The sequence below is a fragment of the Panonychus citri genome, unplaced genomic scaffold (assembly GCF_014898815.1).
Source record: "Panonychus citri isolate SS breed McGregor unplaced genomic scaffold, ASM1489881v1 Contig00138, whole genome shotgun sequence".
In the NCBI taxonomy this organism is placed as follows: Eukaryota; Metazoa; Arthropoda; class Arachnida; order Trombidiformes; family Tetranychidae; genus Panonychus; species Panonychus citri.
Window position 1 is genome coordinate 3,244,753 of NW_026515543.1, and position 26,651 is coordinate 3,271,403.

Genomic DNA, 26,651 nt, shown 5'->3' on the forward strand with positions numbered 1-26,651 from the left:
CATTAAAAAGAGCGAGTTAGGAAAACGTATTGAGCCAAAATCGGAAAAACTTTTCATCTAATTATCTCTATTAACGATTAGATTTAGTTAATCATTTTTCCTTCAATTAAACTTTAATCTTAGAACTTTTTTTTTCTCATTCGAAGTAAATTTAATTTCTTGTTTTCTAACTTTCACTTTTTGGCTAATTTAACACTTGCATCTCTTTTAATCATCTCCTCCTTTAATTTAATCATTTAACTGTTCATTCATCGACAATCAATTGTTCATTTGATTAGAAGACATTGATTAGTAAACATATCGATAACTGTTTCAAATCACAATCAAACAAGTCTCTTAATTTCAGCTAATTGTTTGTGTACGACTGTGTGTGTTTCCATTGGGTTTACTTTAATTGTGATTAACTTTACTCACCTTCCATCATGGGGTATTTTAAGTTTAACTTAATTTGCCTTCTAATTGTGTTGACAATCAATTTAAATTATGCTGCTGAAGGAAAAGATGAAAAATTTCCCAATTTCTATGCAGCTCCAGCTAATTTAGAGTTAATTGCTATGGACAGTCAACGATCAACTAATCAACAATCAGGTAAACCAAATAATTCATCTCCATCATCGATTGAAAGTTCTGGTGAATCAACGTTAGTTGCATCATCTCTTTCAGCGACATCATCATCATCCTCAAAATCTTCATCAAAATCATCCTCATCTTCAGAAGAAGATGATTCCGGTGAGCCGAGATTCTCAATCGGCTTAGGAACTTTAGCTCCGTCTTATTCACAGAAATTTGGACTCGACGGTAACACAAGACTTGACTTCGATCATCATAACAACGGATTCTCATACACTCTAACTAATCATCATCACCCTCAACCAAATAGTTTTTCAGATTTATCAAAGGTTCGTTAATTGTTGAGCTTTAATTTGCTTCTTTCCCTCAAGACAATAATTGTTTAAATTACTTTAATTATCAGGATGAATTTTTTGGCCAACCATCTAATCAACAATTCAGTCAATCTGAACATGTGAGTAGATTACCAACCATTTCGAACCCAATTAGTTAATATTCATTCATTTATATTGTTCAAATTTTATGTTTGATTCTAGTCATCGAAGCCCAATATCAAAATCTATTACAATCAACGTTACCATTCAATACCTTCACCTCCTCCTCCATCCTCACCTTTGTCATCGACGGCTGAGAGTAAGAACTTTTTCTCGGCTTTACCACCTTCACCGAGGTCATTTGATTTCTCACCTTCAACCCGATCAAAGTCAAATAAGATTCCAGATGAATCACGATTCCGTGAATTGGTTGATAAATACGCTCCAAAGGAGGAAGAAGATAGTCTTGAATCTTTCTTCAAGAAAGATTTAACTCCCAAAGGCTCATGGAATTCATTATCTGATAGACCTTCGTTTGATCATATGCCACATGATATGCCTGATGAGATGCCCGAACATCATCAACCTCATCCTCATCACCATTATGACTCCGAGCCTCAAACATCAACACCACCACCCCTCAACATCATCCCCAACATCATTCCCATCATCATCCTCAACATCATCCTCAAAACCATCAATCTCATCACCAATCTCACTCCCATCCTCATCCTCATCCTCATCACTCAGAACCAAGGTATCGATCTCATTCAGCATCAGATTCTCCCCGTAATGGTCGATCCCATAACCTTGATAACCATCAACAACATCATCCACATCATTCTCATTCTCATCCCCCTCCACCTCCACCACCTCCTCCGCCTCACCATAACCATCATCACCATTCATCCCCCGATCATTCAGGTGAACCACCAAGAGAAAAGTATTACGACGATTCTCGTGGAGGATACGAGGAAAGTCCCAGAAGTTCAAATGAATATTCTGGCTTCAACCCACCATCGCCATACATTGGATCAGGATCCGATCTTGAAGACGAAGATGTTCCCCAACACCACCATCATCGCCATGAACCAACCATCGGCTCATCTGATATTTCCGGACCAATTCAGTTCAATAGTCAAATCTCCCATGGTTCGGATGCTTTAAACTTCCAGAAAGATAATACAATCATCACAGGTTCACCTGGAGCACGAGGGTTCGAGTATATAAATCGAATAACATCAAATTCCCATGAAGAAATCGATCCTTTCCAATTCAACGCTGCTTCGTTCGAGCCCGTTGTTTTCAGTTCGAATATCGCTGAAAGATTCGCTGGATTCGAGGATAATCCACACCATCACGGGTTCTCTACATATATTGCAGGTCTACCATTCGCACCTTAATCTATTATCAAAGACATCGTTCATTTGCATTTTCTTAATCGTAAAATGATCAATCAAGAAATCGATTACCAATACTCCCTCCTCAAAGTGAGTAATTTAATTGTCAGTAAAAATACTGCTTCAGTCTGCAAGAGTGCAAACAATCAACAAATCTTTTAACGATCGACAACCAAATCAAATTAATTAACTAGTGTTCGATACCAAAGTGATTTTAATCTAATTTAAATGTTCAAATAATAACTAACTAAATATTACTTTAAACTTTTTTTTCCTAATTTGTGTTAATTGTTTTTATCCTGTTTTCCAATACAAAATCATCAACATTAAAAGTGATTTTTTTAAACAAATTAAGTGATCACATCGTGACAATTTAGTGTTAATTAGTGAGTAAATAACATGAATCAAATTCATTGCATGTAATAGTATAAGAACCGCACCTTTTAATGATTAGTTGTTTTTTCTTGTTCGAGTTAATTAATAACCGACTCGATTTCTGAAAGTGGCCTTGGCTCATTTTGTTTTCTTAAATACAGAAGACACAGTTTGAGAATCAGATAAACGGAATCCAGTCCTAATTTAATCGGTTCGGTTTTAATCATAATCTTTTTTAATTGTAAGTAAAAAAAATTATTCAGAAAAAGATGAGAAAATCAAATTGGAAATTGCATCGCAATCGATTGATTTTTGTTGGCATTTTTTGTGTTCTAATGATAAAGAAATAGCACAAATTGAGATACTAATCCTTTCGGCTGTTTCTTTTCTGAGTATTGGTCATTTTTTGTCGCACTCGTGTTATTTAATTGGCCTTTTCCTTGTCGTATGGAACACAGGTCATTGAATTCTGATCGGCATAAGTATCTTTACCACAATGGATTAATCGAGGTTGACCTTTAACACAGGTAATCAAAGCTTCTTGTGAGTAAGCGTATCTTGGGTAAGGCCAGTAACGATTACCAGTATCAGCTTCAGGGCATTTGAAACCAAGAATATCTGTTGATAGAAAATGAATGAATTAACTGATTGATTGTATTCGTTTTTGTTTATTAATTTACCTTCACCCTTACAACCAACTTGATCAGGCCAATTGCAACCTTTGATCCTTTCATCGTAAACTAATCCTTTGGGTTCACAGTATTTCCTTTCGGGTGCTCCCCATGAACATTCAGAATAAGTTGTGGCACATTGACCAGCACCTTCATCTTCAAAGATGCCCCATTGCCATGGACATCCAGGGCTACTTATTGGTCCAGCTAATTACGAATCAAACAAAGAAAGGAGCAAAAATTAGATAATCTCAAGTTTCTGTTGCTAATTGTACACTCGAAACACGTACGAGCTTTACGACCCTGGCAATCGACCTTCCAATTGTGGGCACAAAACTCGTAAACAGCTCCTTGGACACCATAAAGAAGACCATTGGGACAAGTTTCAACGGTCAAAGTTCCGTTACGACAAAGATAATATTTATCGCAGTCCGATTGATGAGCAGCAGTGTAAAGTCCTTCACCAGGACATTGAACGGACTCGGAGGATACATCATACTGAGCTAAATGATTAAAAACACCAAAAAACAATTAACACACAAATTAAGTTGATTTCCAGGAAAAACAAACAAGTATTAATTGGATCGCTTAATGTAATTTGGTCACCAACACTAAGCAATAACGATTAATCCAATAAGAAGAGATTTATGTTGTCATTAAATTGTGTCAATTAAGAAAATCACTTAATGTAAAAATAGTCGATTACATTATAATAGACATAAAATCTATTAAATTGTAATAACAATTAAACTAAATAGATACATTTGAACGAGATAATTGTTACTACATCGAGAGATTGAGACTTACCGTTAAGAGTACCAAAGAAAAGGCAAACAATTGATATAAAGAAAATCATTTCTGTTGATTAATCGAAAGAAATTAACAAATTGGATAGAAAATTATTAATTGTGTAAGATGATAAATGGATAATTTGGCTAATATGTCGTATACTTTGGGTTGTGGATCGTTGGTACTGAACGTAATTCGCTCTCTCTCTCACCTTAAGGAAGAAGACAAATATCGAAAGAGGGAACGAAAGAGAAGATAAATCAAGAGAGAGAGAGAGAGAGAGAAGGAAAAAGGTAAAGGTATTAAGAAAGAGAGTGAAAAGGGAGAGGCCTTTTGCTCTAAAAAAGATACAGGTAATCACATCAATCGAACAATTTATTTAATCATCACAAACCTGATATTGGATTAAGTGAACAATCAACTTGGTGTCTGGTTTGTTTCGATTAGCATCCAAATCTAAGTAAACAATTTATCCTCAATAACTATTGTTGTTTTGTTTTTTTCATCGAAATTGTCTCTTCAATGGATAAAGGGATTAATCGGTTTGATGGATTAAATTCAATTCAAAATTCAATTCAAAATGGCTGACGAAAGAAAGAAGAAGAAGAGAAGAAGATAAATAATGATGAAAGGAAGATAAAGTTAGTGGATCAACAGTTAATTCACTAATCAATGTTAATCTAAACTACTTTTTAGTTTTACTTTTTCGTTTCTCCTCCAACGTGGCAAATAAGCTGAACAAGGAGAACGAGCTTCTGATCAAGGTTAGTTTAATTACGAATTATTAGTATTTTAGTTAATTAGTTAGATTTTTGTTTGTTCGTTAATTATTTACATGATCTGTTAAATGATTGACTAGTTGATACTAATTTTTATTAACCATAATTAATATTTGATCAGTTTATGATAATAATTTGAGTTCACTGTTGATGATGAAGTTTCATTTACAGTTTGGTGACTTTACTTTAAATTGATTTGTTAATTTGTTTAAATTATATGATTAGGTTAAACCGGTGAATATATCACACGCACATACATCAGATAATTTCATGTAATTGTAAGTAATTAACGTTAATTGTTACAACAAAAAAAGAGTTAATTCATTTCTGGTTGTTGGTTAACTCGAAAACAAGTTTCGATAATTGTTATTAATTGTCGTTCTAATGGTCAGTTTACTATTTTCAATGATCGTTTAAATGTTATTGATAATTACTTGTTATTGAATTTCACTGAGCATTTGCTGATTAATCAGTTGTTTCAAGTATTGAAAATTAACAATAAATAAATAGTAACAAAAGGTTTGACTTTAATTATTATCGGTAAACAATTAACAATTAGTTAGTAAATTGCATAGACATTACCTTAATGTGCTTTCACCTTTCCATATACAACAATTGACGATTATACTCTGGTATCTTGGATTAAAATTAACCTTCGAGAACAGACCTGAACAATTAGATTACGATTTAAATCGAAAATGGCCTCGGAATAGTTTTATATTCGGTAGTTGATCAACAAAGTGCTTTTTTGTGAGTCTAGAGCGATTAAAACTCGTTCCTGAGTTTGGAATCTGTCTGAAAGTGTCAAACGAGAATTGAGACTGAATTGATGGGTACTCGTGATGAATGAGGAGAAATACAAACTGGTTGATTACTACTGGTTACTATCAAAAGATTTAACAATGAAAATCAATCAAATCTAAAGTAATTCATTGATGAGAGAGCACAATAGACCAGGGTAATCAAATTTACCAATCTGTTTATCATCAAAAGGTTAAACAGTGATGATCATTTAACTGATTACTTTTTCAAGTCATTCATTAGCATCATTAAAATTGAAACGAGCAAATTTTGTTCACCATCATCGCCAGCGGCCTTTCATTCATACTCAATGATATCAACTTATCCTTTGTTTATACTTTTCGATGCGAAAATTTTCAATAGACAATAAACTACTATGATAGAATTTCGAATAAAATTACCATTCGAATTCTCTATACTCTTATTACTACTATTATCGTTAAAATTTGCGAACGAGTAAAGTTCCTGAGTCCAGTTCTAAGGTTCGTTTGAGGTAATACTTTCCAAAATACTCTCGAAACATTGATTATCAAGTTACTATTCGAGTTGGAGTTTAATTTAGTTTGAAATGTTCAACGTTATTCGCTACCAATTGATTTTACCATCAGATCGACGCAATTAAAGATCAAAGTTAGTCCGATTTTAATGATTAGTTTTATCAATGGGAATTGTTGTTTTCATTTGATTTTCTATTATCACAATTACAATCTGGCACTGTAATAATGTTTTTTATTACTTTTACTTTGATCAATTAGTAAACAATGAGTTGAATTAGTTGATACAATTGTTTAGGTTAATCGTTACTCGTTTTAATTAATCTTTTCTAGTGATAAATAGATTATCAATTTATGACAATAGATTTTATTGATTTCCATTGAAAATCATCATTTAATACTCTCAAAAGTAACAATTAAACTTGTTCATTGATTAGTTTAATTAATCTATGATCTTGATTAATCTAATGGTAAAACATAATAAGAGACAATCAAACATAAATGATTTTCCATATCAATATAAGGCGTTTAATTATCACTTAGATAAAGTATCAATATAAAACTAACCAGAAAACTGAAAACCTAATTCAATTGTTGATAAATTGCTATACTGATTAATAGTAACAATTTAGTCTAACTAATCAAAATGTCCACTCAAATTTTCCTGGTTTTGTCCGCAGTTTTCGTGCTGTTTACAATTAACTCATCCATAACTTATGGAGCTCCATCAAGTAAGTCACTAATTGTACAATTCTTGAACAATTAATATTGATTATCAACTAAATTATTCTGCCATTAGGTCCAGTTTACACTTACAATGTAACCGTTAAAACTTCCTCAGCCAAGTTCGATGACCACAATGGTAAACTGAAAATGTCGATCATGTACAGAAATGGAACTAAAAGTAACCAAGAAGATATTCTATTAACTCCAGAGTAAGTTTTGTCTCTTAACAGAATTTGTTAATTACATTTCAATTACAATTAGCTTAAAGGGCTTACGTTCACTCGAAATGAGATTTTATCCTCACAAAACGAGATTGTGATTCACTCGAAGTGATTTGACTGTAGCTTTCTGATGATTTTCAATTGTGTTTCTTGTTTTCTTCATGAACTTCATAGTGATATTAACATTGCTCGAGATCGTACTTATAACTCAACGATCGCTTCTTTCGCTCCATTGGCAAATATTACCTCAGTTTACCTTCGATGGACTTTAAAATCACCTTACAATCCAAAATACGTCTTCTCGAAGCCTTCGATTTATTTTGATCCAATTGCCATTTCTTACAAATTTTTCGATCCTAATTTACAGTGAGTAACAATTTATTATGATCGCAATGATTGTCAATCACTAAATTACTTTTATTTTGGTCATTTTTAATAAATTTAGTTCGACCGTCATCCAAAGTCGACGATTCTGTCCACCAACATCACCAGTGGCAATTAAACACTCAGATGGAGCAAATTTCTTCCCCTGTGCATGATCAATGACAATTTCACTTGGTTAACACGACGAAATCATAGCTAATAATTCAAATGAACGATTACTGAATAAAGAATCAAATTGATTATGTAATTGCAATTCCAACAAATGGTTTGATTTATTTCGAACTTTTCTTAATTCTTTGAGGCATATCCATAGAATGTTATTTGTCAAATGATTGAAATAAGAGCGTGAAGTCTAATTGACAATTAAAATGTAATGATGGCGAAGAGTTGACACTTTTAATCTTCTAAATTATCGAGTATTAATGGCGTTTGGTCTTGGTAGAAAAACGCTTCCATGAAATTAGAACCAGTTCCTACCCAATGACGAGGCCTCGGTGGAATATCGTATTTCGGTCCGATGTGAACTTTTATCGATCTTTTTTCACGTTTGCTGTAACTTTCGATCAACTGTACAGAGTGACCAGTAATATTTTCACATCCTCGTAAGTCCAGTGTAACCAAATGCGGTAGATTTTGAACCAATTCTTTCACATGTGAGTCGGAAATTTCAGGATAAAGTCTGAGTGCGAGATTTTTCAAATTCGGGTATTTGTACAAGTGTGTTTTCAATGAGATCCACTTCCATGAAGAATGAGCCTGAGTAAATTGGATCGAATTGATGAAAATGAGAGATCGACCTTGAGAAAAATAACTCGTTCATACTTACACCAAATACGATAACCAGACTCTCAAGCCTGGGATTCTTGAAAAATTGCTCGCCGGTGAAGTCAAGTGTCTTGTTTAGCAGATAAAAATGAGCGTTTTTCAATTTGGGACACCAATTGACCACCTCAAGTTCGTACAAGAAACTATGTGATCTTTTTTCATGATCAGCAACGATTAAGGTCTCAAGATTTTCATAAACAAGTGGGGGATCTCTTCGTAACTCTTCACCTGTTGGAATAATAAAGAAAAGAAAAATGAGTTGGGACGAATTTCAAGTGCTAAAAAATGACCTACATTCGAGAACTTCAAGATAAAGTATTTCTAGATTCGGAATCTCTTCGCAATGAGCCGGCAAGTGGTGAAGTGCAACATTAGCAATTCGAAGTTGCTTTAGTTTAGGCCTAAAGCTCACATAATTTGATCGAAATGATCCATAGATTTTAAGACCTTTTAAACCTCTCGTAGTGTTTGGAATTGCAACATCATGGGACATTTCGATAATACCTCGAAGCGGTAATGTTTGATAGACAACTATTAGAGCGTCCATAACAAAATCAATAGCTCGATATCCCGGACTTTTGTCGTAATGAATAATCTAACAGGTTGGAAAATCAATCGGCAAATATTAATAGAAATACTGAATAACAACATCAATTTACCTTTAGATTTGGAAACGTTTTCTTTGTAACTGAATGAAATGGGACAACCTATGATTGGAAAATGAAATTAAAAGATTATTACAATTGTCGGTTAACAATTTAGTTGATTACTTACATAATCACCTTTCCATCTTAAGGTATGACCTAAGATATATTGTAATCTCTTTAGATTGACCAAAACTTCATTCGGTACTCGATCTGTTTCAAAGTGTGGACTTACGGATGAATCGTAAACTTTAAATCAGAGGAAATTAAAAATTAATAGAAAACAACATAACAATCAGATAATTATTATTTCAAAGCTAGAATTCAATTTACTTGTCATGTATCTGAATTTCGCCAATCTAATTTCAATCAGGTATCTCCATCTCCTACAAACTGCCACCAATTGATGAAGAAATAGATTAATAAATCAGTTAATTATTAAGCACATTAGACTTATTATCAATTCTTACCATTATGACATCTAATGAGATCATGAAGCTCATACATTTGTTCAAAAATTAAGAGTAGACAATCATCAACTAATCTATTCATTATTAAAATTGACAGGTAACAATTAAAAATCACTGGGATGATAATGAGGATGAATCAATGTAAACGGTTGACACTTTGAACTTTAAATGTTGACCGTTGTCCTTATATCAGCTAACAATTAATTTAATTGTGAAAGCGCCATCTAATGTAATAGTTAAACCTTTCAAACAATTAAACTGATTTGAATTTTGAATTATAAATCCATTGTGGTCAATTGTAATGAGACAAAACATTTTTCAACCATTTCTAAAAAATCAATAAAGGAAATAAATTGGAATTAAATCTAACAATTAACAGTTGATCATTCAATAGATCTTGATTATAATGGTAATTATTAATACGATAAATGTAATTTAATTTTAGCGCTAATTAGTAGTAATTACTTAATAATGGGGGTGCAATTTTAGCGCTTCAACTTTTTTAAAATAAGCTTATTGTTAAATGAAATTGTTTTCATGTTAATTGTAAAAAAGCCAATTTGTTTAAAATGTTAATTAATGAATTACCTGACGATTGTTTATTGATGATCTTTGATTATTCAATATTTCTTGAAGATTTGACAAAACTTTCCAAAGGTAAGATATAAATTTCTGTAATCAATATCAATAATTGTTTAATCTCAATGGAAAATCAATGATTAATCGGTGTAAACATACAATTAATCTAATATTTTCTGATCTATATCACAACAAAAAAGTCTGTTTAAGATGGAAAAGTCTAATTAACTATCGATTAAATGGAATTAAATACCTTTTAGGTGAGTTTTCAATGTTTAATTAGTAAAAAGCTTCCATTTCGAGCCAAACAATTAATTTGAATTTTAATTGCATTCACTTGACAATAGTGCAAAGAGGATTGGATGACCCACCAAAATCCGTTATGTACAAACATGGAAGTTTATTCATGGAGTCAAATGTACCAGAATTGCTACCGAATCTTGAGGTAAATGGAAACGCCATTCGATAATATTGATACATTTGTTATTAATTCGCTTATTTTTTTCTCAATAGATTATTGATCTTGAGTGTTATATCGATGATTTTGACAACAATGATATGGAGAAATTGATTGAGTGCCTTCCTAAACTACGGGGATTGATTCATCCACTTTGCTTTTCTGATTTGTTTCAACGTTCGTGGTTCAATAAGATCGAGATGCTTGTTTGCGAGGGCTTAGGTTCATGGCATGAGGATTCTGACCAAAGTTTCGCCTTGAAACAGCTCTATCTCTCACAATGCTATTTATCATCGCTGAATGATCATCATTGTTATCTCAAAAATTTATTAAGACTCCATGTTGACGATTATCACAGTAAGTTCTAACTTTATAATAATATGAGAATCGAAAGTGACATTTCTAGATCTTTTTTTCTACAGGTATTGATAGATATGCAAGTGGAAATTTCTACAGAGGTCCAGTGTTACCTAATTTAAAGATTCTCGAAATTCTATCGGATAACGTAAATTTCCCTGGTTACGATTTCATGGATTCCTGTCCATCATTAGAAAGTGCCTATTTCGCTACTGTTGAAAACATTTCCTTTGTTATCAACGGTTCAATCAAGAATCTCAATCTTAAAAATCTCGCTATCGATCATGTAAATATATTCAATGATGAGAAAAAGAAACAAATTGTACTAAGTATTTTATTCTCTACCTTTAGCTTGAAGGTAAATCTCAAGACTGGTCATCATTGCGAACTCTTTTGATGAAATTTCCAAATTTAACGAACCTCGCAATCAGAGACAATAAAAAAATCAACGATGATAATGTGAAAGAGCTGATTACCATTCTGCCGAAAATAAAACTAATGGATTTCAGGGGCTCAAAAAAGGTTACAAAAAAGTCAGCTGATTATTTGGAGGAATTTTGTCGAAGATCAGGCCAATCAATCGTCTTCTATTATAACATCTACCATCAGAAAATTGAAATTCCGGCTGACTTGGAACCAGATTATTCGATTTGTATTGGATTCGATTTCATGAAACACTGTTTCTTTAAATACTATCATTGCCTTCCGATGGTTTTGGACTTTTAGATTAGTTGATAATGATGCTGGTTTAAATTAATCAATCGATCAAATTCAATTTGAATTAGATTAAATTAATCGTTATTAATTGATTATTAACGCCATTGGACTCATTATGAATCGTAATACACCCGAATTCTTACCTTTATGATAATAAAAGAGATTGTGAAGATCATACAATTGTACAAAAGTTAATCCATTCATTATTAAGATTGACAGGTAACAATTAAAAATCACTGGGATGATAATGGAGATGAATCAATGTAAGTGGTTGAAACTTTGAACTTTAAAAGTTGACCGTTGTCCCTATATCAGCTAACAATTAATTTGATTGTGAAACTTGATAAAAAGCTAACAATTAACGATTCAAATGTAGATCTGGATTATTGGTAACAGTAAAACTTTTCAAACAATTAAACTGATTTGAATTTTGAATTACATGTATAAAAACATCCATTGTGATCAATTGTAATGATACAAAATATTTTCCAACAATTTTGATGAAATAATAATATCTCATTGATTATTTCACCCAAGAAAAATCATATCAATAAGGAAATACAGTTAAATCTAACAATTGACAGTTGATCATTCAATAGATCTTGATTAATGGTAATTATTAATACGATAAATGTAATTTAATTTAAGCGCTTAAACTTTTTTACAATAAGCTTATTGTTAAATGAAATTGTTTTCATGTTAATTGTAAAAAAGCCAATTTGTTTAAAATGTTAATTAATGAATTACCTGACGATTGTTTAATGATGATCTTTGATTACTCAATATTTCTTGAAGATCTGGAAAAACTTTCTAAAGGTAAGAGTAAAATTTGTCAAGTTATCAAAATGTGTCAATGGAAAATCAATTAATTAGTGTAAACATACATGTATTAATCTTAATATATTTTCTGATTTACGACAATCTTTTAGTTTGTTTAAGATGGAAAAGTCTAATTGACTATCGTTTACACAGAATTAAATTCCTTTTAGGTGAGTTTCAATGTTAATCAGAGCAAAAAACTTCGAATTCGTCTCTAACTATAGATTTGGAGTCTAATTTAATCCACTTGAAATCAGGGGAAAGAGAATACGATGAATCACCAAGATCCGTTATGTACCAAGATGGAAGTTTATTCAAGGAGACAAATTTATCAGAATTACTACCAAATCTTGAGGTAAAATGGAAACAACACTCGATAACTGATTGACATTTGATCTATTCGTTTGTTTTTTTGTTATAGATTTTGGATTTCAAACTGTTGATCAATCGCTATGATAACAATCAGATGGATAAATTGATCATGTCTCTTCCTAAAATTCGAGGATTGATTGAACCACTTTGCTCTTCCGATTTATTTCAACGTTCGTGGTTCAAAAAGATCGAGATACTTGTTTGCAAGCGCTTGGGATCGTGGCATGAGGATTCTGATCAAACTTTCGCCTTGAAGCAGATTTATCTATCTGAATGCTATTTATCATCGCTGAATGATCATCATGTTTATCTCAAAAATTTATTAAGACTTCATATCGACGAACCTAGAGGTAAGTCTTAATATGTGACAATCGAAAGAAGCATTTTTCAATTTGTTGTTTGATCTACAGGTATTAATGAATACACACAAGACAAGTTCTACAAAGGTCCAGAGTTATCTAATTTGAAGATACTCGAATTTTCATCAGATAACTCAACTTTCCCTGGTTACGATTTCATGGATTTCTGTCCATCACTAGAAAGTGCCTATTTCACTACTTATAAAAACTTTTCCTCTGTTGTCAATGGTACAATCAAGAATCTCAATCTTAAAAATCTCGCTATCGAACATGTAAATATATTCAATTATGAGAAAAAGAAACAAATTGTACTAAGTATTTTATTCTCTACCTTTAGCTTGAAGGTGAATCTCAAGACTGGTCATCATTGCGAACTCTTTTGATGAAATTTCCAAATTTAACGAACCTCGCAATCAGAGATAGTGTAAAAATCGACGATGATAATGTGAAAGAGCTGATTACCATTTTGCCGAAAATAAAACTATTGGATTTCAGAGACTCAAAAAGGTTACAAAAAAGTCAGCTGATTATCTGGCGGAATTTTGTCGAAGATCAGGCCAATCAATCGTCTTATACTATAACTATAACGAAGATATTGATGATGAAGATCTGCCCGATGTGAGTCCATGTGATTCGATTTGTATTGGATTTGATTTCATGAAACACTGTTTCCACAAATACTATCCTTACCTTCCGATAGTTTTGGACTTTTAGATTAGTCACAAATTATATTGGATTAAATTAATCAATAGATCAAAGAAATTTGAAATGAAAATTTGATTCAAATTGATTCATTGATCAAAGTGATTAGATGGGTTGAGAATTAGTGTTACAATAACAGTGTAAGAATAACATTTTCACTTGATCACTTGAATCTCTTTAATTTAGCTTTCGTATGATTAGTAATTGTAATTGTAGATGATTTAAATTAAAGGCAATTAAGAATAAACAATCACCAATGTTGAACAATTTCCTTGTATCAGGCTAACAATTAACAGTTCAAATGTAGATCTTGATTATTATTAGAGGTAATTGCGATAAATGAGATTTAATTTTAGTGATTCGATTGGTTGAGTATTAGTTTAATCAGTGGCAAGAATAACATTAATTGATTGTTTGAATAATATTTCCACTTGTTTTTAAGTAATTACAATGAATTTTAATTGGTTTTCCTCCGATTTGTTTACAATTGATTTCGATCAAATCATGAGATCATATGATGGAAATCCCTTTGATAATTAGTTTTCTTGTAGTTTTTATGATTCAATTGGTTCCAATTTTTTGGTATTATAATCAAAATTGTTCAATTTGAGATGAGGTGGGAGTGAATTGTTGAGACGATCAATACTATTTAAACAAGATTCCAGGCTTGATTCACATTTATCGAACATCTCTTGTACTCGATCAAATGATTCTTCAACTTTCCTTAATCTCTTTGATTTGGCCTCCATATGATTAGTAATTGTAATTGTAGATGATTCAACTTCTTTGATTTTCTCACACAATTTAATCTGATTTTTGGAAACTGTATCAGCTTTTTTCCTAAGAAAATCTTGTAAATGTAAACCAAATTTACCCAATGGAACCGGATCAAGTTGAGGTAATCCACTTATTAATATATTATCAGGAATCAATGGAGCAAAAGGTAAATTAAATTTAATTGTTGAACTAGATGGTGTTGAGTTACTTGTTGTAGGCTCATTATTAACAACAATAATATTTGCCTCAGGTTTGGAAGCTTTTTTCTTGGAATCAATCAACTTATTCAAGAGGAACATGACACTCGAATTAAAAGATTATCAATAAAATCTTATAACAAAATAAAAAAAAGAATAAAAAATAATTTAAAATGGATTAAAACACTAAACAATTCATCTGACAATTAACAATTTGATTTTCCAAAAGTAAACAATTTTTGGAAAATCAATCAGCTGATGAGAGAAAAATGTGGCTCCATCTATCGGAGCGAATAGAAGTTAACATGCCGATTCCACGTTTTCTTCAAACATAAACAATCATTTTGTTGCTGTTTTTGTTTCATGGTTTTGATTAATTTGTGTAATTGTTGTTAATTGTTTTAAAATGGTGAATAATTTTAAAAAGATTGGAGGTAAAAGAGATGCCGGTATTGAGGAGAGACCAAAGAAACGTATGAAACCAAGGAAAAAGGAGAAAGAGAAAAAATTAAATGACCAAAAGATTGAAAATTCTGGTGGTGGACAGAAAAGTCTAAGTAAAGCTTTTGCCATTAAATCAGCGAAAAAAGCTGAAAGAAGATTTCGACATAAAGAAGATTTTCTTGAGAAAAAGAAACATATTCCACTGGTGGAAAGGACACCCGTTGAACCTCCTCCAATTGTTGTCAGTTTAATTGGATCTCATGGTGTTGGTAAAACAACTTTAATTAGAAATCTGGTCAAACATATTACCAATAGGACTGTTAAAGATATTCATGGACCAATAACTGTTGTCTCAAAGAAAAGGAGAATCACCTTTATCGAATGTAACAATGATATTAACAGTATGATTGACACTGTAAAGATTAGTGATATTTCACTTCTTCTCATTGATGCCAGTTTTGGTTTCGAGATTGAAACCTTTGAATATTTAAACATTTGCTCTGTCCATGGGTTTCCTCGGATAATGGGAGTGCTCACCCATTTGGATAAATTTAAAAACAGCAAGAAACTTAAAACTGTAAAGAAAAATTTGAAACATCGATTCTGGACTGAAGTCTATGCTGGAGCTAAATTGTTTTACCTGAGTGGACTGGTTCGAGGAGATTACCTAAAGAATGAGGTTAAAAATTTACATCGTTTCATTTCAATCATGAAGTTCCGTCCATTACAATGGAGAGCAACTCATCCTTATGTTTTGGTTGATCGATTTGAGGATAATACCAAGAAAGAGCAAGTTGAAGCTGATATTAAATGTGATCGAAATGTAACTTTCTATGGGTTTGCTCGTGGCAGTTTCTTCAAGAACAATCAGCAAGTTCACATTCCAGGTTGTGGCGATTTTCAAGCTCGAAATATAACCTTCTTACCTGATCCATGTCCACTTCCGGATAAAGTGAAGCAAACAAAACGACGATCAGTTAACCAAAAAGATAAACTAATTTACGCTCCATTTTCTGGAGTTGGTGGTGTTCTTTATGATAAAGATGCGATTTATGTTGATATGGATCCAAGTTTTGTGAAGAAAGACAATGAAGATAAGACAAGTGGAGAAAGTGTTAACAATTTAGTTAAATCAATTATCAAAACTGCAGTTCCACTTGATCAAGTAGTTGCCAATCAGCAATTTGAACTATTTTCATCTAAAAAATCAACCAAATCGGGTGAAGGGTCATCATCTGATTTCCAATCTGATTCGGAAGAATCTGATAAACAAATTAAAGGAAAAATCGACAGTGATTCAGATTTAGACGATGGTCATGAAGAAAATTCATCGGATGATGATGATGGTAAAGAATATTTATCAGAGGATGACGATGACGATGACGATGACGATGACGACGATGATGAAGATGAAGATGAAGAGGAGGAAAGTGAAGATGACGAAGATGATGTAAGTGGTGATGATGAACAATCAAAATCCAAAAGACGAGTTAGATTTGGATTAAATGATCTGAAAGATGACAAAGAGAAATTGGTATTCGATGATGATTCTGAAGATGATGAGGAAAATCTGATGGCATTGAGTTCATCAAAATGGAAAGAAAATTTATCCGCTAGAGCAGCTTTATCATTCTATCTTCGTCAAAATGCAACTAAAGATATTCAAAGTTTGGTCTATGGAGATTCTTTCGATCTAAAAGATGACACTTATGTCGAAGAGAGAACTGATTTCGGTGGTGGTCTCCTTAAAGCTATTCGTCGTCGACATGAAGACTTAACCAGTATGGAATATACTCTCAACTCAATCGAATGTACCAGATTTCCGTCAACAATGTTACAAGATTGGTCGAACGAGGAAACATTAGACTCGATCAAAGATTGTTTTGTAACTGGAAAATGGGAAAGTTCTGAAGACGCTAAAACTTTATTAGGAGAGAATGACGATGATGAACTTTATGGAGATTTTGAAGATCTTGAAGGAAAAGAAGATGATAATGATGACGATGGATATTTTGGTGACTCTGGACCAGGTGATTTCGACGATGTTGATGATATTGGCCCCGAAAAGGTTGAGAAAACGGAAGAAGAACGCGATGAAGAGAGAAGAAGACTCAAAGAAGAGAAAAAGAAAATTCGATGAAAAGTACGACCAAGGTGCTCTAGATAAAGACGAAGGAGGCGAAGGTGAAAGTGGAGAAAAAACTTTCTATGATGAATGGAAAGAAGAATTAGACCATCAAGCTAAGGTGAGTTCGTTAATTAGTTGACAATTCATTCGCGATTTTAAATATATGAAACTCATTCAATTTCCTTTCTTTCAAATTTAGCTCAACAAATCAGAATTTGAAGATTTGGACGACGAACTGAGAGTCCAATTTGAAGGATTTCGAGCTGGAATGTATCTTAGAATAGATATTGAAAATGTACCTTACGAGTTGGTAGAAAATTTCGATCCAGCTTATCCAATTGTTCTTGGTGGTTTACTGAGTGGTGAAAGTAATATTGGTTATGTTCAAGCTCGTTTCAAGAAACACCGATGGTACAATAAGATTCTGAAAGCTCGTGATCCTCTCATCCTTTCAGTGGGCTGGAGACGATTCCAAACTTTACCTGTATTTGCAATCCAAGATCATAATATGAGAAATAGAGCTTTAAAATATACTCCTCAGCATCTTCACTGTCATGTTACCTTTTGGGGACCTTTGACATCCCAAGGAACTGGTATATTGGCCTTACAGAGTCTCGATGAAACTTTACCCGATTTCAGAATAGCAGGAACAGGAGTTATCACCAATTTAGATAAATCAACAACGATAATGAAAAAATTGAAACTCGTCGGTTATCCTATGAAGATATTCAAGAAAACTGCCTTCATCAAAGGCATGTTCAACTCGTCATTAGAAGTGACCAAGTTTGAAGGAGGTGCCATCCGAACGGTCAGTGGTATTCGAGGTCAAGTTAAAAAAGCAATCAAAGCACCACCAGGAGCATTCAGAGCTACATTTGAAGATAAACTTCTTAAATCTGATATTGTTTTCATGCGAACATGGGTCACTGTCGAAGTGCCTAAACTGTACACTCCAGTACCTAATCTATTGTTAACCACAAGTGAACGTAAAAAATGGCAAGGGATGAAAACGGTTGGTCAACTTAGATATGAAAGAGGAATCCAATTGAAACAAAATCCCGATAGTTTATACATCAAAGGTGAAAGGAAACGTTTCGAGCCAAAACCATTTACAATATCGAGAGCTCTAGAGAAAGAGTTACCTTATAAAACTCGTATGAAGTATATACCCAAGAAGGAAAAGACCGTCGCTAATTTACCAGTTATGCAAGAACCTGGGGAAGCTCAAATATCGAAACTGGTCAAGATGATTAGGTCAGTTCACAAGGCCAAGAAAAAGACGGAAGCAGTCGCTCGAAAAGCTCGTGTTACCAAACACAAGAATTTATTATCTAAAATTGAAGAAAGGAGATTCGTTAAGCAGAAAGAAGTTAAAAAACAAGTTCTAAAATCATTAAGTCGATCGGCGAAAAAAGGTCAAAATGTAACTTAAAATTGTGATAATATTCTGGAAATTCAATAATATCCCAAATTCATCTAAAATTGTAATCAACTAATCATTTTACTATTTAACTTGGCGCAATTAATCTTGTCAATTTTCCCTAAATCATAAACAACACTTTTCTTTGATCATTGAAGGAAAAAAAAAACTTATTTTGATATTCAATTACAACTTTAACCATTGAAAATATTGATTGAAAAGTTTTTCTGTAATTTAAAAATCAATTACTTGTAACAATTTAATGTGTTTTATTTAAATCATTTTTCATCTCAATCAATTGTGAATATGTTGTGATATTCAACATGATTGATATGCAAAGAAAAAACATAAAAAGTTGAAAATATCAATGAAACTCTGAAAGTTACGATGAAATTGATTTATCAAAATTTATCAGAATGATCAGTAAACCCATGAAAACGAGAAAGAAATATTTAAATTGAACAATAAGCATGAATAATGTTCAATTTTGAAACAATCATAACGGATTATTTAATATTCAAATGTTCATGTCCAAGGTATGAAAATGACAATAAAAAAGTTACCATTTCAGTAAATCGCTTGACCACAACTCACATATTGAAAATAAATGAATTTCTGTTGCATGAAGATAAGTCATGGTGATGATAGATTAGCCTGAAGTGAACAATCAAGACTAGAATACAATTAACCACAGTTAATCATTTGATAATTTCCACTTAGAGTAGAAATTGATCCAGTTAATCGGCTAATTTGTTCAAATTTCGAGTCACCAAATCAGGGAACTAATAAATCATTTGATGATCAACAAAATTCTGTTGATTAATTTGAGATTAATTCAATAATTAACAATCAATTGTATGGAAAAGACTTAGAATAAAATGAGAGAAGCAAAAATTTCCTTCTAATTTAAAGTAAACCTTTTCAAATGGTTGATTCTTTCATCCAAACAATTTGGGATAACATTTCAGATTCAGTTCCAGAATCATGATCACAGGGTGATGATGATGTTCACAAGTTTATCTTTTTGATTTTTTCTTCTTCTTTGTTACAAATAACTTCCTTCCTCTTGGCTATTCAAAGGGATAACATTTCAAGGGATAAATAAGTAACTTCAATGTCCATTCAATGGTCAAGTTTATCAAAAGCTTATCAGATAATATTATTTTCTTTACATGGAGAAAAGTTCAGTGAAAGATATTATCGATATCTCTGAAAAGAAAACATTTTTTTCTCATCACAAGTCTCTCTCATTATGATTATCATAACTTATTAGCAAGTAATTAGTTGATACAATTGGATATTGAATTTAAATTGTTTATAGAACCGTTTAAATTAGTAACAATCAGTGGCAATCAAATGCTTTTTAATGATCAATCATCAGGTATAATCCCTTTGAGAGGTGAATTAGTAAAGTGATTAGTTAATTTTGTTTACTTTATAAACTTATTCCAACTTTATCGGCGAGTTAATTGTTGAGCTAAATATTAATAGGCAATTAATTAGTTACTTTAAATGTTAATTAGTTGATAAAAATTAGTGAAAATTTAATCATCAATCTCATGAAACTTTTGTGTTTACTAAATTAAACTCAAGTGATTTATCAATTGTTAATAAACTGTCAACATAATTTGACCCAACACTTTACCAAATTGTTGTGATATTATCATGATAATCAAATGTTAATTGTTTAACTAATTTTAAAAAGGTAATTTCAAGTTTATTCAATTGATTCAATTGAAAATTGAGAACTGATTAGCATGATAATTATTTCGAGGAATTAATTTTTGTTTTAAAAAGTTGAGAAAAAAATCTAATTGATTGGCTAAACTTATTACAATCAAGTTAATTCAATTGGTTTACATTAATTATCATAAATTTGTCATGTTGATTATCATATCAATCATCATTACCACCAATAGACCAATAGTTATCATTAAAGAATCTGAAATCAGAATCAGACTCAGAATTGAAATATAACTTGAAACGTTTCAGAATAAAAAAAGTAATATCATCATGATCATGATGAGGAAAATGATGATAATCAATCTCATGAATTATTCTGATCTATTTTGAATAACCAATGATTAGTAATCACAATTTTATTCGAGAAGAAGAAGAAAAAAAAAAGTTTTCTATTCGATCAATATTTTCTGATGGAAAAGTAGAAAAAAAAAGTTTCAATATAATATTAAAGTAACTTTATCCATGATCATTCAATATCAAGTTAATTTAATCACAATTTAAATTGTCAAAGTTGATCATTGGCTATATCAAATTACACACAATCCATAAATCATTTGATAAATAATGATGATCGGATTTAAATTAACTTACCGGTCAAACGATATTAATATAAACTAATCAATGTTAATTGAGTACAATTTTCATTTTCTTTCATCCAAACAGTTTGATTGGTTTGACAATCAAATATCAAACGGTTGACAATCAGTTAATGAATGAATTTCAATGATGAAAGAAAACGAGGAGAAACCAACACAATTAATCTAATTGTTAACCAGGTCAACAAACTAAATCAAACAATCAACGATACAGAAAAAAAGGCAAAACCGATAAAAGTGTATAAATAATAATTCAATCAATAGACAATTTGATTGTCAAACAACAGTTAACAATCAACTGAGGATTTGTTTACATTGTTGCATTTGATTATTGAATATAAATAATATCAGACAATCAGATTAAAGGTGGAAAAGTTAATTAATAATTAATTGGAAAGACAAAGTTTAATTTACAACAAAAAGAAGATGATTTAATCATTTCTAATGGAAGGAGGAAAATAAAATCTCATTTGGATAACAATTGAAAGTAATTTCAACCGATTAAGATTAGGAACGATTAATCTGATTGTTTGACTCTAATCTGGTGAAAAAATATTGTTAACTTGGAATTAAACTATTCCAACAATCAGATAATGATGTCAACAGTGTCCCCGAATACATGGTAACATCTCTGAATGTTTTTCTTTGTAAAATTCATTCAGATTCTGAATCTTTTTGGTAACTATTATCATGGAAGTAAAAAAAAAGTTTCAAACTTTATCTCCTCTTTTTTTTTATATTCTTGTTACAAAATCGATAACCAATTTCATTCTTGAAACTTTCATCTTCCTTCATCTTTATCGTCTTCATCATCATCATCCTTTCCTCCTTCGCTTTATTTTCCTCTCTATCAACAGATAAGTTGTGAGTAACATTGAGGAGTAAAAATGAATAAGATGATGACTTGAAAAAGACAAGGAAGTGAAGAAAAAAGTTTCTAAAAGATACACTTAAAATACACTGAGATGATAATGATGATGATAAAGGATGACAATATTATCGTTCTCAGCATCATCATCATCATCTTCTCAGATCAAAATCGATCTAGATCAAAATTGAGGGAACCCAGAAATTCAAGATGATTCTGCATATAAAGAGATGAATATTATATAACCGAAAGTTCATTGAACATGAAAACTTTTCTCACGATTATTGAATCTGAATAAAGGGTGAGAATGAAATTTTCTCAATGAAAACTGTCAATTGGATAAAACAGTTTCAAGAAAACTTTAAATATTTTCTGTCAACTATTTCAATTAAGGTAACAATTAACAGTAAATTCATCCAACCTCATGATGCTAAAGATGAAATCATGAGTAAGATAAATGAAATGGATCTTAATTCAGGATGTAAATGATAACCGACTCTACTTTTCATGGTGATAATAACTTTCACCATCATTGTACTGAACAAAAATTTCACCCTAACAACATGGTGATGATGAATAGCCTCTAACATTGGAAGAGCAATTATATTATATAACAATGAGTTTTTTATTCATCATCAGCATCATTGTCATATTTAAGTTGATCATGATATAAATTTTTCATGAATTCATCATGATGATAACTGAATTAGATTAGAAAATCTCAAGTGAATTGAAAGACTAAATTGTAAGGAATAGCTTCATTAGAATGAAATGGAAACTAAGAAATTAACATTGATAATACATTCATAGCCTCGGGCATAATTACAGGCAGAGAGAGAGAGAGAAAACAATCCCTTCATTTATTTAATCATCTTCCTCATGTTTGTCATCTTAAATCAGATAAAAAAGTTCATTCCAAGATTTATTATTATCAGAAGTTTTTGTTTTCTTTTCTATTCCATAATAACAATCATAATATAATAACAGACTGATGATGATATTATTATATTTGATTGTTATTGTTGTCTCATCTTTGATAAAGATGATGATGGTGATGAAGTGTTTCAAATGAGTTTTCAGTGAGAAAAATTGATTTTGATATTTTGTCTTCATCTCTTTTTTTCATCATCATCTTGTATTAAATTACTTGTAACAAATTAAATTGTCCAGAATTGAACCTAACAAGATGAAAATAATTTATATCATGATGACATTTGTCGGAATTATCATCAAAAACATTGTCACATTGTTTATATTTTTTTCTTCACACCAAATTATGATGAAGTTAATGATGATTAACTTGATGATAACTTTTAACTAACACTAATATTTCAATTTTCGAGGTCAAAAGGTTATTAGCATGAAGGAACATAATCAAAATCAGAACTTTATCTGATTTTAGAATTTTTCATTTCCTTTTTTTTCTACAGAATTTTGTCTCAAATGTAATGCTCGCCAATTCTATCCATGGTAATTGTCGATAATTATGTCAATTGTAGACGGATAAAGTTCCAACATCAGGACTTCCATTCGTTAATTTATGTAATTCTCATGTGTGGAAAACAAGTGACACATGGAGAAAATGTTCTTTCATTTGAAAAGATAAAAAAAGAACAAATCAAAATCGAATCGTAGATGAACATCGGTAACTGATAGAAAATTGCTGAGAGTGAAAGTTCTGTAGGAACAAAATTTTCATCCTGTATTCAAAATTATTCAGATTTCCATGTTTGATAATATGCAAGTCAAATTATTTTATTGAATCTTATGTATTATTACATATGGAAAGAATTTTTTTTTTCTTATATATTATTACATCTCTTTGTATCTTATTTTGCATTTTTAACTTGCTCATCATCATCATGTTTACCTGCTGCTGAGTAACTAGTTTTCATCTGCATCATCATGATTCTTATCTTGAGAGATAAAGATTTAAAGATAATAAGCTTTTCATCATTCCATCATCATCATCATCATCATCATCATCATTTGAAAAGAGATTCAGAATCACTGTGATGCTATTTTCTGGATTCCAATGGATAATTCAATTGATATCAACACAGGGAGCAAAGTGAAGGAGGAGGCGGAGACGATAAAGTAAGAATAGTAACAAAAAAGTTCTGAACAAGATGAGGATGAAAAGGGGAAGCTCATTATGCTAATAAAAAATCACTTGAACCCGAATTCTCTCTCTCTCCATCCGAATCTACTGAGCTCAGCTAGTTTTTCATCTCTTCATCTTCTATCATCTGATTTGACTTGATCTTCTTCCTCTTCCAACAGATTGCTCCTTCTCACTCCCAGTCTGATATCTTATATATCTCTCTCTCTCTTTCCTCTCCCCCTTTCACAATTCTTATCATCCTCATCCTTTTTTGCTTCTTCATGTTCTTCACATCATCTTCTGACGTCTTTTCTCAGCTTTTTTCCCCTTCCCATAGTCAAGTGGATAAACTGGATATTATTATCATGGTATTTGTAAATTTTCAGGGGAAGAAAGATATTGAATCAAATAGATTGTGAGAAAAGGAGAAGAGATAAAAAATTATCAACTCAAGATGATGATGATGATAATGGTGATGATCCATTATCATTTTTATTCACCTTTAAGCATTTTTCAAATTGATTTCTCATTCTCATGTTAGTTTTTCATGATAGAAACAATTTAACCTTCAACTGATCTTCCCTTCGGTTAACATTATTTTCACCTTTAGCATCGTTATCACCATCATCATCATCTTCATTATAACTTCAACCATACGCATCACTTTCAACGACATGATATCAAGACGATTAACCTTTTTCACCCTGACATTTTGTTCACTCAAAGATAATATTGAATTAATATCAGAAAGAAAATCGGGAATTTTTTTTGTACCATGAAAATATCTTGATGTAAATGATTGAACCTCTTTTTCAATCATAAAGCGATTTAATTAATCCGATTGTTTAGACAATTTAGAAACTGTTGAGATAATTCAACTTGAATAACAATTGGATGATGGAGATAAGATTGAACATGATGCTGAATGAATATTCACTCTGATAGAAAATGAAAATAACGAAATTGTTTTTTCTCTCTTTCTATTCCTTTTCCCTTTAAATCATCACCTAGAACCCGGAAGGTGTAAAGGTATAAGACGATGATGATGATGATGATGATTGTAAAGATAAAGATGAAAATGAATATTGAGGGAAAGGAGGAGGTGAAAGAGGTGGAGGTGGCAAAGAAAAAGAGAAAAAACGAAAATTCGAAAAAAAAAACTAAAGTAACTTAACATTATTTTGCTTGGAGGATTTTTGTTGGTTGGTTCAATGATTTTGGTAATAAATTGGAAGAATTGTCAAGAGAGAGAGAGAGAGAGAGAGAGATGACAAAGAAGATGAGAAGGAGACAGAGAGATAATACAATTGTGATAGAACTTGAATTTTATTCAGGTAATATTTATCTGTCTATCAGTTCAGTTCAGTCGAGTTCATCAATCTAAACTTGAGTGAGAATCAGGAGAAATTCCAATCAGAGGGGAGATCATGTTTTCCTGTTATTTCATTTCTGTGTTATCGATGACTGATAATTTACTACCATGATGATGATGATGATGATAATATCATGTTGATCATCTTATTGTTTTCTTTTGGTCTTTCAAGTTATCAGCTTGGAAAATTTTCTCCCGTTTTGTAGGCTCAACAGAAAAACCATCGATTCCAAAACTGAGAAACAATAAAAATCAGTTGAAATGAACAAGAAAAATCCTGAAATTCATCTCATAAATACTTCCTCGTGAGTCCATACCTTGGTAAATTTTGAGCTTCTAGTTGATAAGAATGAGAACCGTTAGAAAAATCATTTATAAATCCACCATGGATCAGGAAAGTTCAATGATTCCAATCAATTGGTCAGCTAACCAGAATAGTAACTGACCAAACAAACAGATCGAAACCTGACCAGGTCAAGAAAAGATAATTGGAAAATTAAATTTCAATCTGATTTTTGGTATAACAATTAATTCAATCAATATGTTTAACATCAATTAAGTACCAAGTGGTACAATTAAGTATCATGATAATGTTGCATTGTGAATAAATAAAAAAAAGATGAAGATGATAACATGGTGATGAAGAGGATGAATGAACAATTGAAAAGCTTGACAATGAAAATTGGAAAACTTTTGTTTAATAACAATAAAGGATAATGACAATAAATGGGGAGAGTGGCAAATGAGAGTGGGAACTCAGAGTGTTAACAAAACGTGAAATTTTTCAAATTAAATGATAAAAAATTATGATGATAATCAACTGGGAGTGTAAATTATCAATGATCATTATCATTAACTGCGTTTCAATGGTGAAGATGATGTGATGATATTGAATGAGGAAAATTTTTGCATTAATACTTGAATCTACTTGAGATTTACTAAACGTAAGAATCTTAAATTTTCATCAGCATTCTGATAGGAAAATAATAATAACATGATAATCGTTGAATAATCGGGACAAAGTATATGCAAGTTTCAGTACTGAATTTGCTTTCTCAAAGATTCCCTGTGAATCTCATGAATTGTATTCACGGAATCTACAAAAGCCTGAATCACTGAAGATAACAAACATTTATACACCAAACACAAGAGCTGAAAACAAGCTGATGCTGAGGAA

The 26,651-nt window shown here is 31.5% G+C and overlaps 8 protein-coding genes across 9 annotated transcripts; 5 read left to right on the top strand and 3 right to left on the bottom strand.

Annotated features, from left to right (window-relative positions):
* The first annotated feature begins 184 nt into the window (after positions 1 to 184).
* On the top strand, positions 185 to 2,634 carry LOC128393169 (protein AF-9-like). 2 transcript variants are annotated; one of them, XM_053353293.1, is made up of 4 exons: positions 185 to 588; positions 664 to 899; positions 974 to 1,024; positions 1,107 to 2,634. In XM_053353293.1, exons 1-4 carry the CDS (start codon positions 423 to 425, stop codon positions 2,049 to 2,051), a joined length of 1,398 nt encoding a protein of 465 aa, XP_053209268.1. In that variant the 5' UTR covers positions 185 to 422; the 3' UTR covers positions 2,052 to 2,634. The 2 variants fall into 2 exon arrangements, with proteins under 2 accessions (XP_053209268.1, XP_053209267.1); XM_053353292.1 differs by having other exon boundaries at positions 187 to 899.
* Positions 2,635 to 2,837: 203 nt separating this feature from the next.
* On the bottom strand, positions 2,838 to 4,759 carry LOC128393170 (protein obstructor-E-like). The gene is made up of 5 exons (XM_053353294.1): positions 4,514 to 4,759; positions 4,138 to 4,188; positions 3,621 to 3,833; positions 3,340 to 3,537; positions 2,838 to 3,277 (listed from the first exon to the last, which is right to left on the bottom strand). Exons 2-5 carry the CDS (start codon positions 4,184 to 4,186, stop codon positions 3,084 to 3,086), a joined length of 654 nt encoding a protein of 217 aa, XP_053209269.1. The 5' UTR covers positions 4,187 to 4,188; positions 4,514 to 4,759; the 3' UTR covers positions 2,838 to 3,083.
* Positions 4,760 to 6,766: 2,007 nt separating this feature from the next.
* LOC128393858 (uncharacterized) lies at positions 6,767 to 7,777 on the top strand. The gene is made up of 4 exons (XM_053354091.1): positions 6,767 to 6,924; positions 6,993 to 7,128; positions 7,315 to 7,506; positions 7,586 to 7,777. Exons 1-4 carry the CDS (start codon positions 6,840 to 6,842, stop codon positions 7,677 to 7,679), a joined length of 507 nt encoding a protein of 168 aa, XP_053210066.1. The 5' UTR covers positions 6,767 to 6,839; the 3' UTR covers positions 7,680 to 7,777.
* On the bottom strand, positions 7,764 to 9,642 carry LOC128393854 (uncharacterized). The gene is made up of 7 exons (XM_053354087.1): positions 9,464 to 9,642; positions 9,327 to 9,386; positions 9,124 to 9,242; positions 9,009 to 9,056; positions 8,644 to 8,944; positions 8,351 to 8,577; positions 7,764 to 8,280 (listed from the first exon to the last, which is right to left on the bottom strand). Exons 1-7 carry the CDS (start codon positions 9,543 to 9,545, stop codon positions 7,921 to 7,923), a joined length of 1,197 nt encoding a protein of 398 aa, XP_053210062.1. The 5' UTR covers positions 9,546 to 9,642; the 3' UTR covers positions 7,764 to 7,920.
* Positions 9,643 to 9,962: 320 nt separating this feature from the next.
* Positions 9,963 to 11,763, top strand: LOC128393856 (uncharacterized). Its single transcript, XM_053354089.1, has 6 exons — positions 9,963 to 10,120; positions 10,243 to 10,302; positions 10,390 to 10,487; positions 10,556 to 10,856; positions 10,922 to 11,142; positions 11,208 to 11,763. Exons 1-6 carry the CDS (start codon positions 10,033 to 10,035, stop codon positions 11,580 to 11,582), a joined length of 1,143 nt encoding a protein of 380 aa, XP_053210064.1. The 5' UTR covers positions 9,963 to 10,032; the 3' UTR covers positions 11,583 to 11,763.
* A 477-nt stretch (positions 11,764 to 12,240) lies between these two features.
* LOC128393855 (uncharacterized) lies at positions 12,241 to 13,885 on the top strand. The gene is given in 7 exon segments (XM_053354088.1): positions 12,241 to 12,389; positions 12,503 to 12,562; positions 12,650 to 12,747; positions 12,814 to 13,114; positions 13,175 to 13,395; positions 13,461 to 13,614; positions 13,617 to 13,885. Coding segments are annotated over 7 exon segments (1,143 nt in total). The 5' UTR covers positions 12,241 to 12,301; the 3' UTR covers positions 13,838 to 13,885.
* Positions 13,886 to 14,184: 299 nt separating this feature from the next.
* Positions 14,185 to 15,032, bottom strand: LOC128393857 (uncharacterized). Its single transcript, XM_053354090.1, has one exon. The coding sequence runs from the start codon at positions 14,899 to 14,901 to the stop codon at positions 14,380 to 14,382; it is 522 nt and encodes a 173-aa protein (XP_053210065.1). The 5' UTR covers positions 14,902 to 15,032; the 3' UTR covers positions 14,185 to 14,379.
* A 77-nt stretch (positions 15,033 to 15,109) lies between these two features.
* On the top strand, positions 15,110 to 19,032 carry LOC128393853 (ribosome biogenesis protein BMS1 homolog). The gene is given in 3 exon segments (XM_053354085.1): positions 15,110 to 17,361; positions 17,363 to 17,489; positions 17,571 to 19,032. Coding segments are annotated over 3 exon segments (3,516 nt in total). The 5' UTR covers positions 15,110 to 15,205; the 3' UTR covers positions 18,804 to 19,032.
* The last annotated feature ends 7,619 nt before the right edge of the window (positions 19,033 to 26,651 follow it).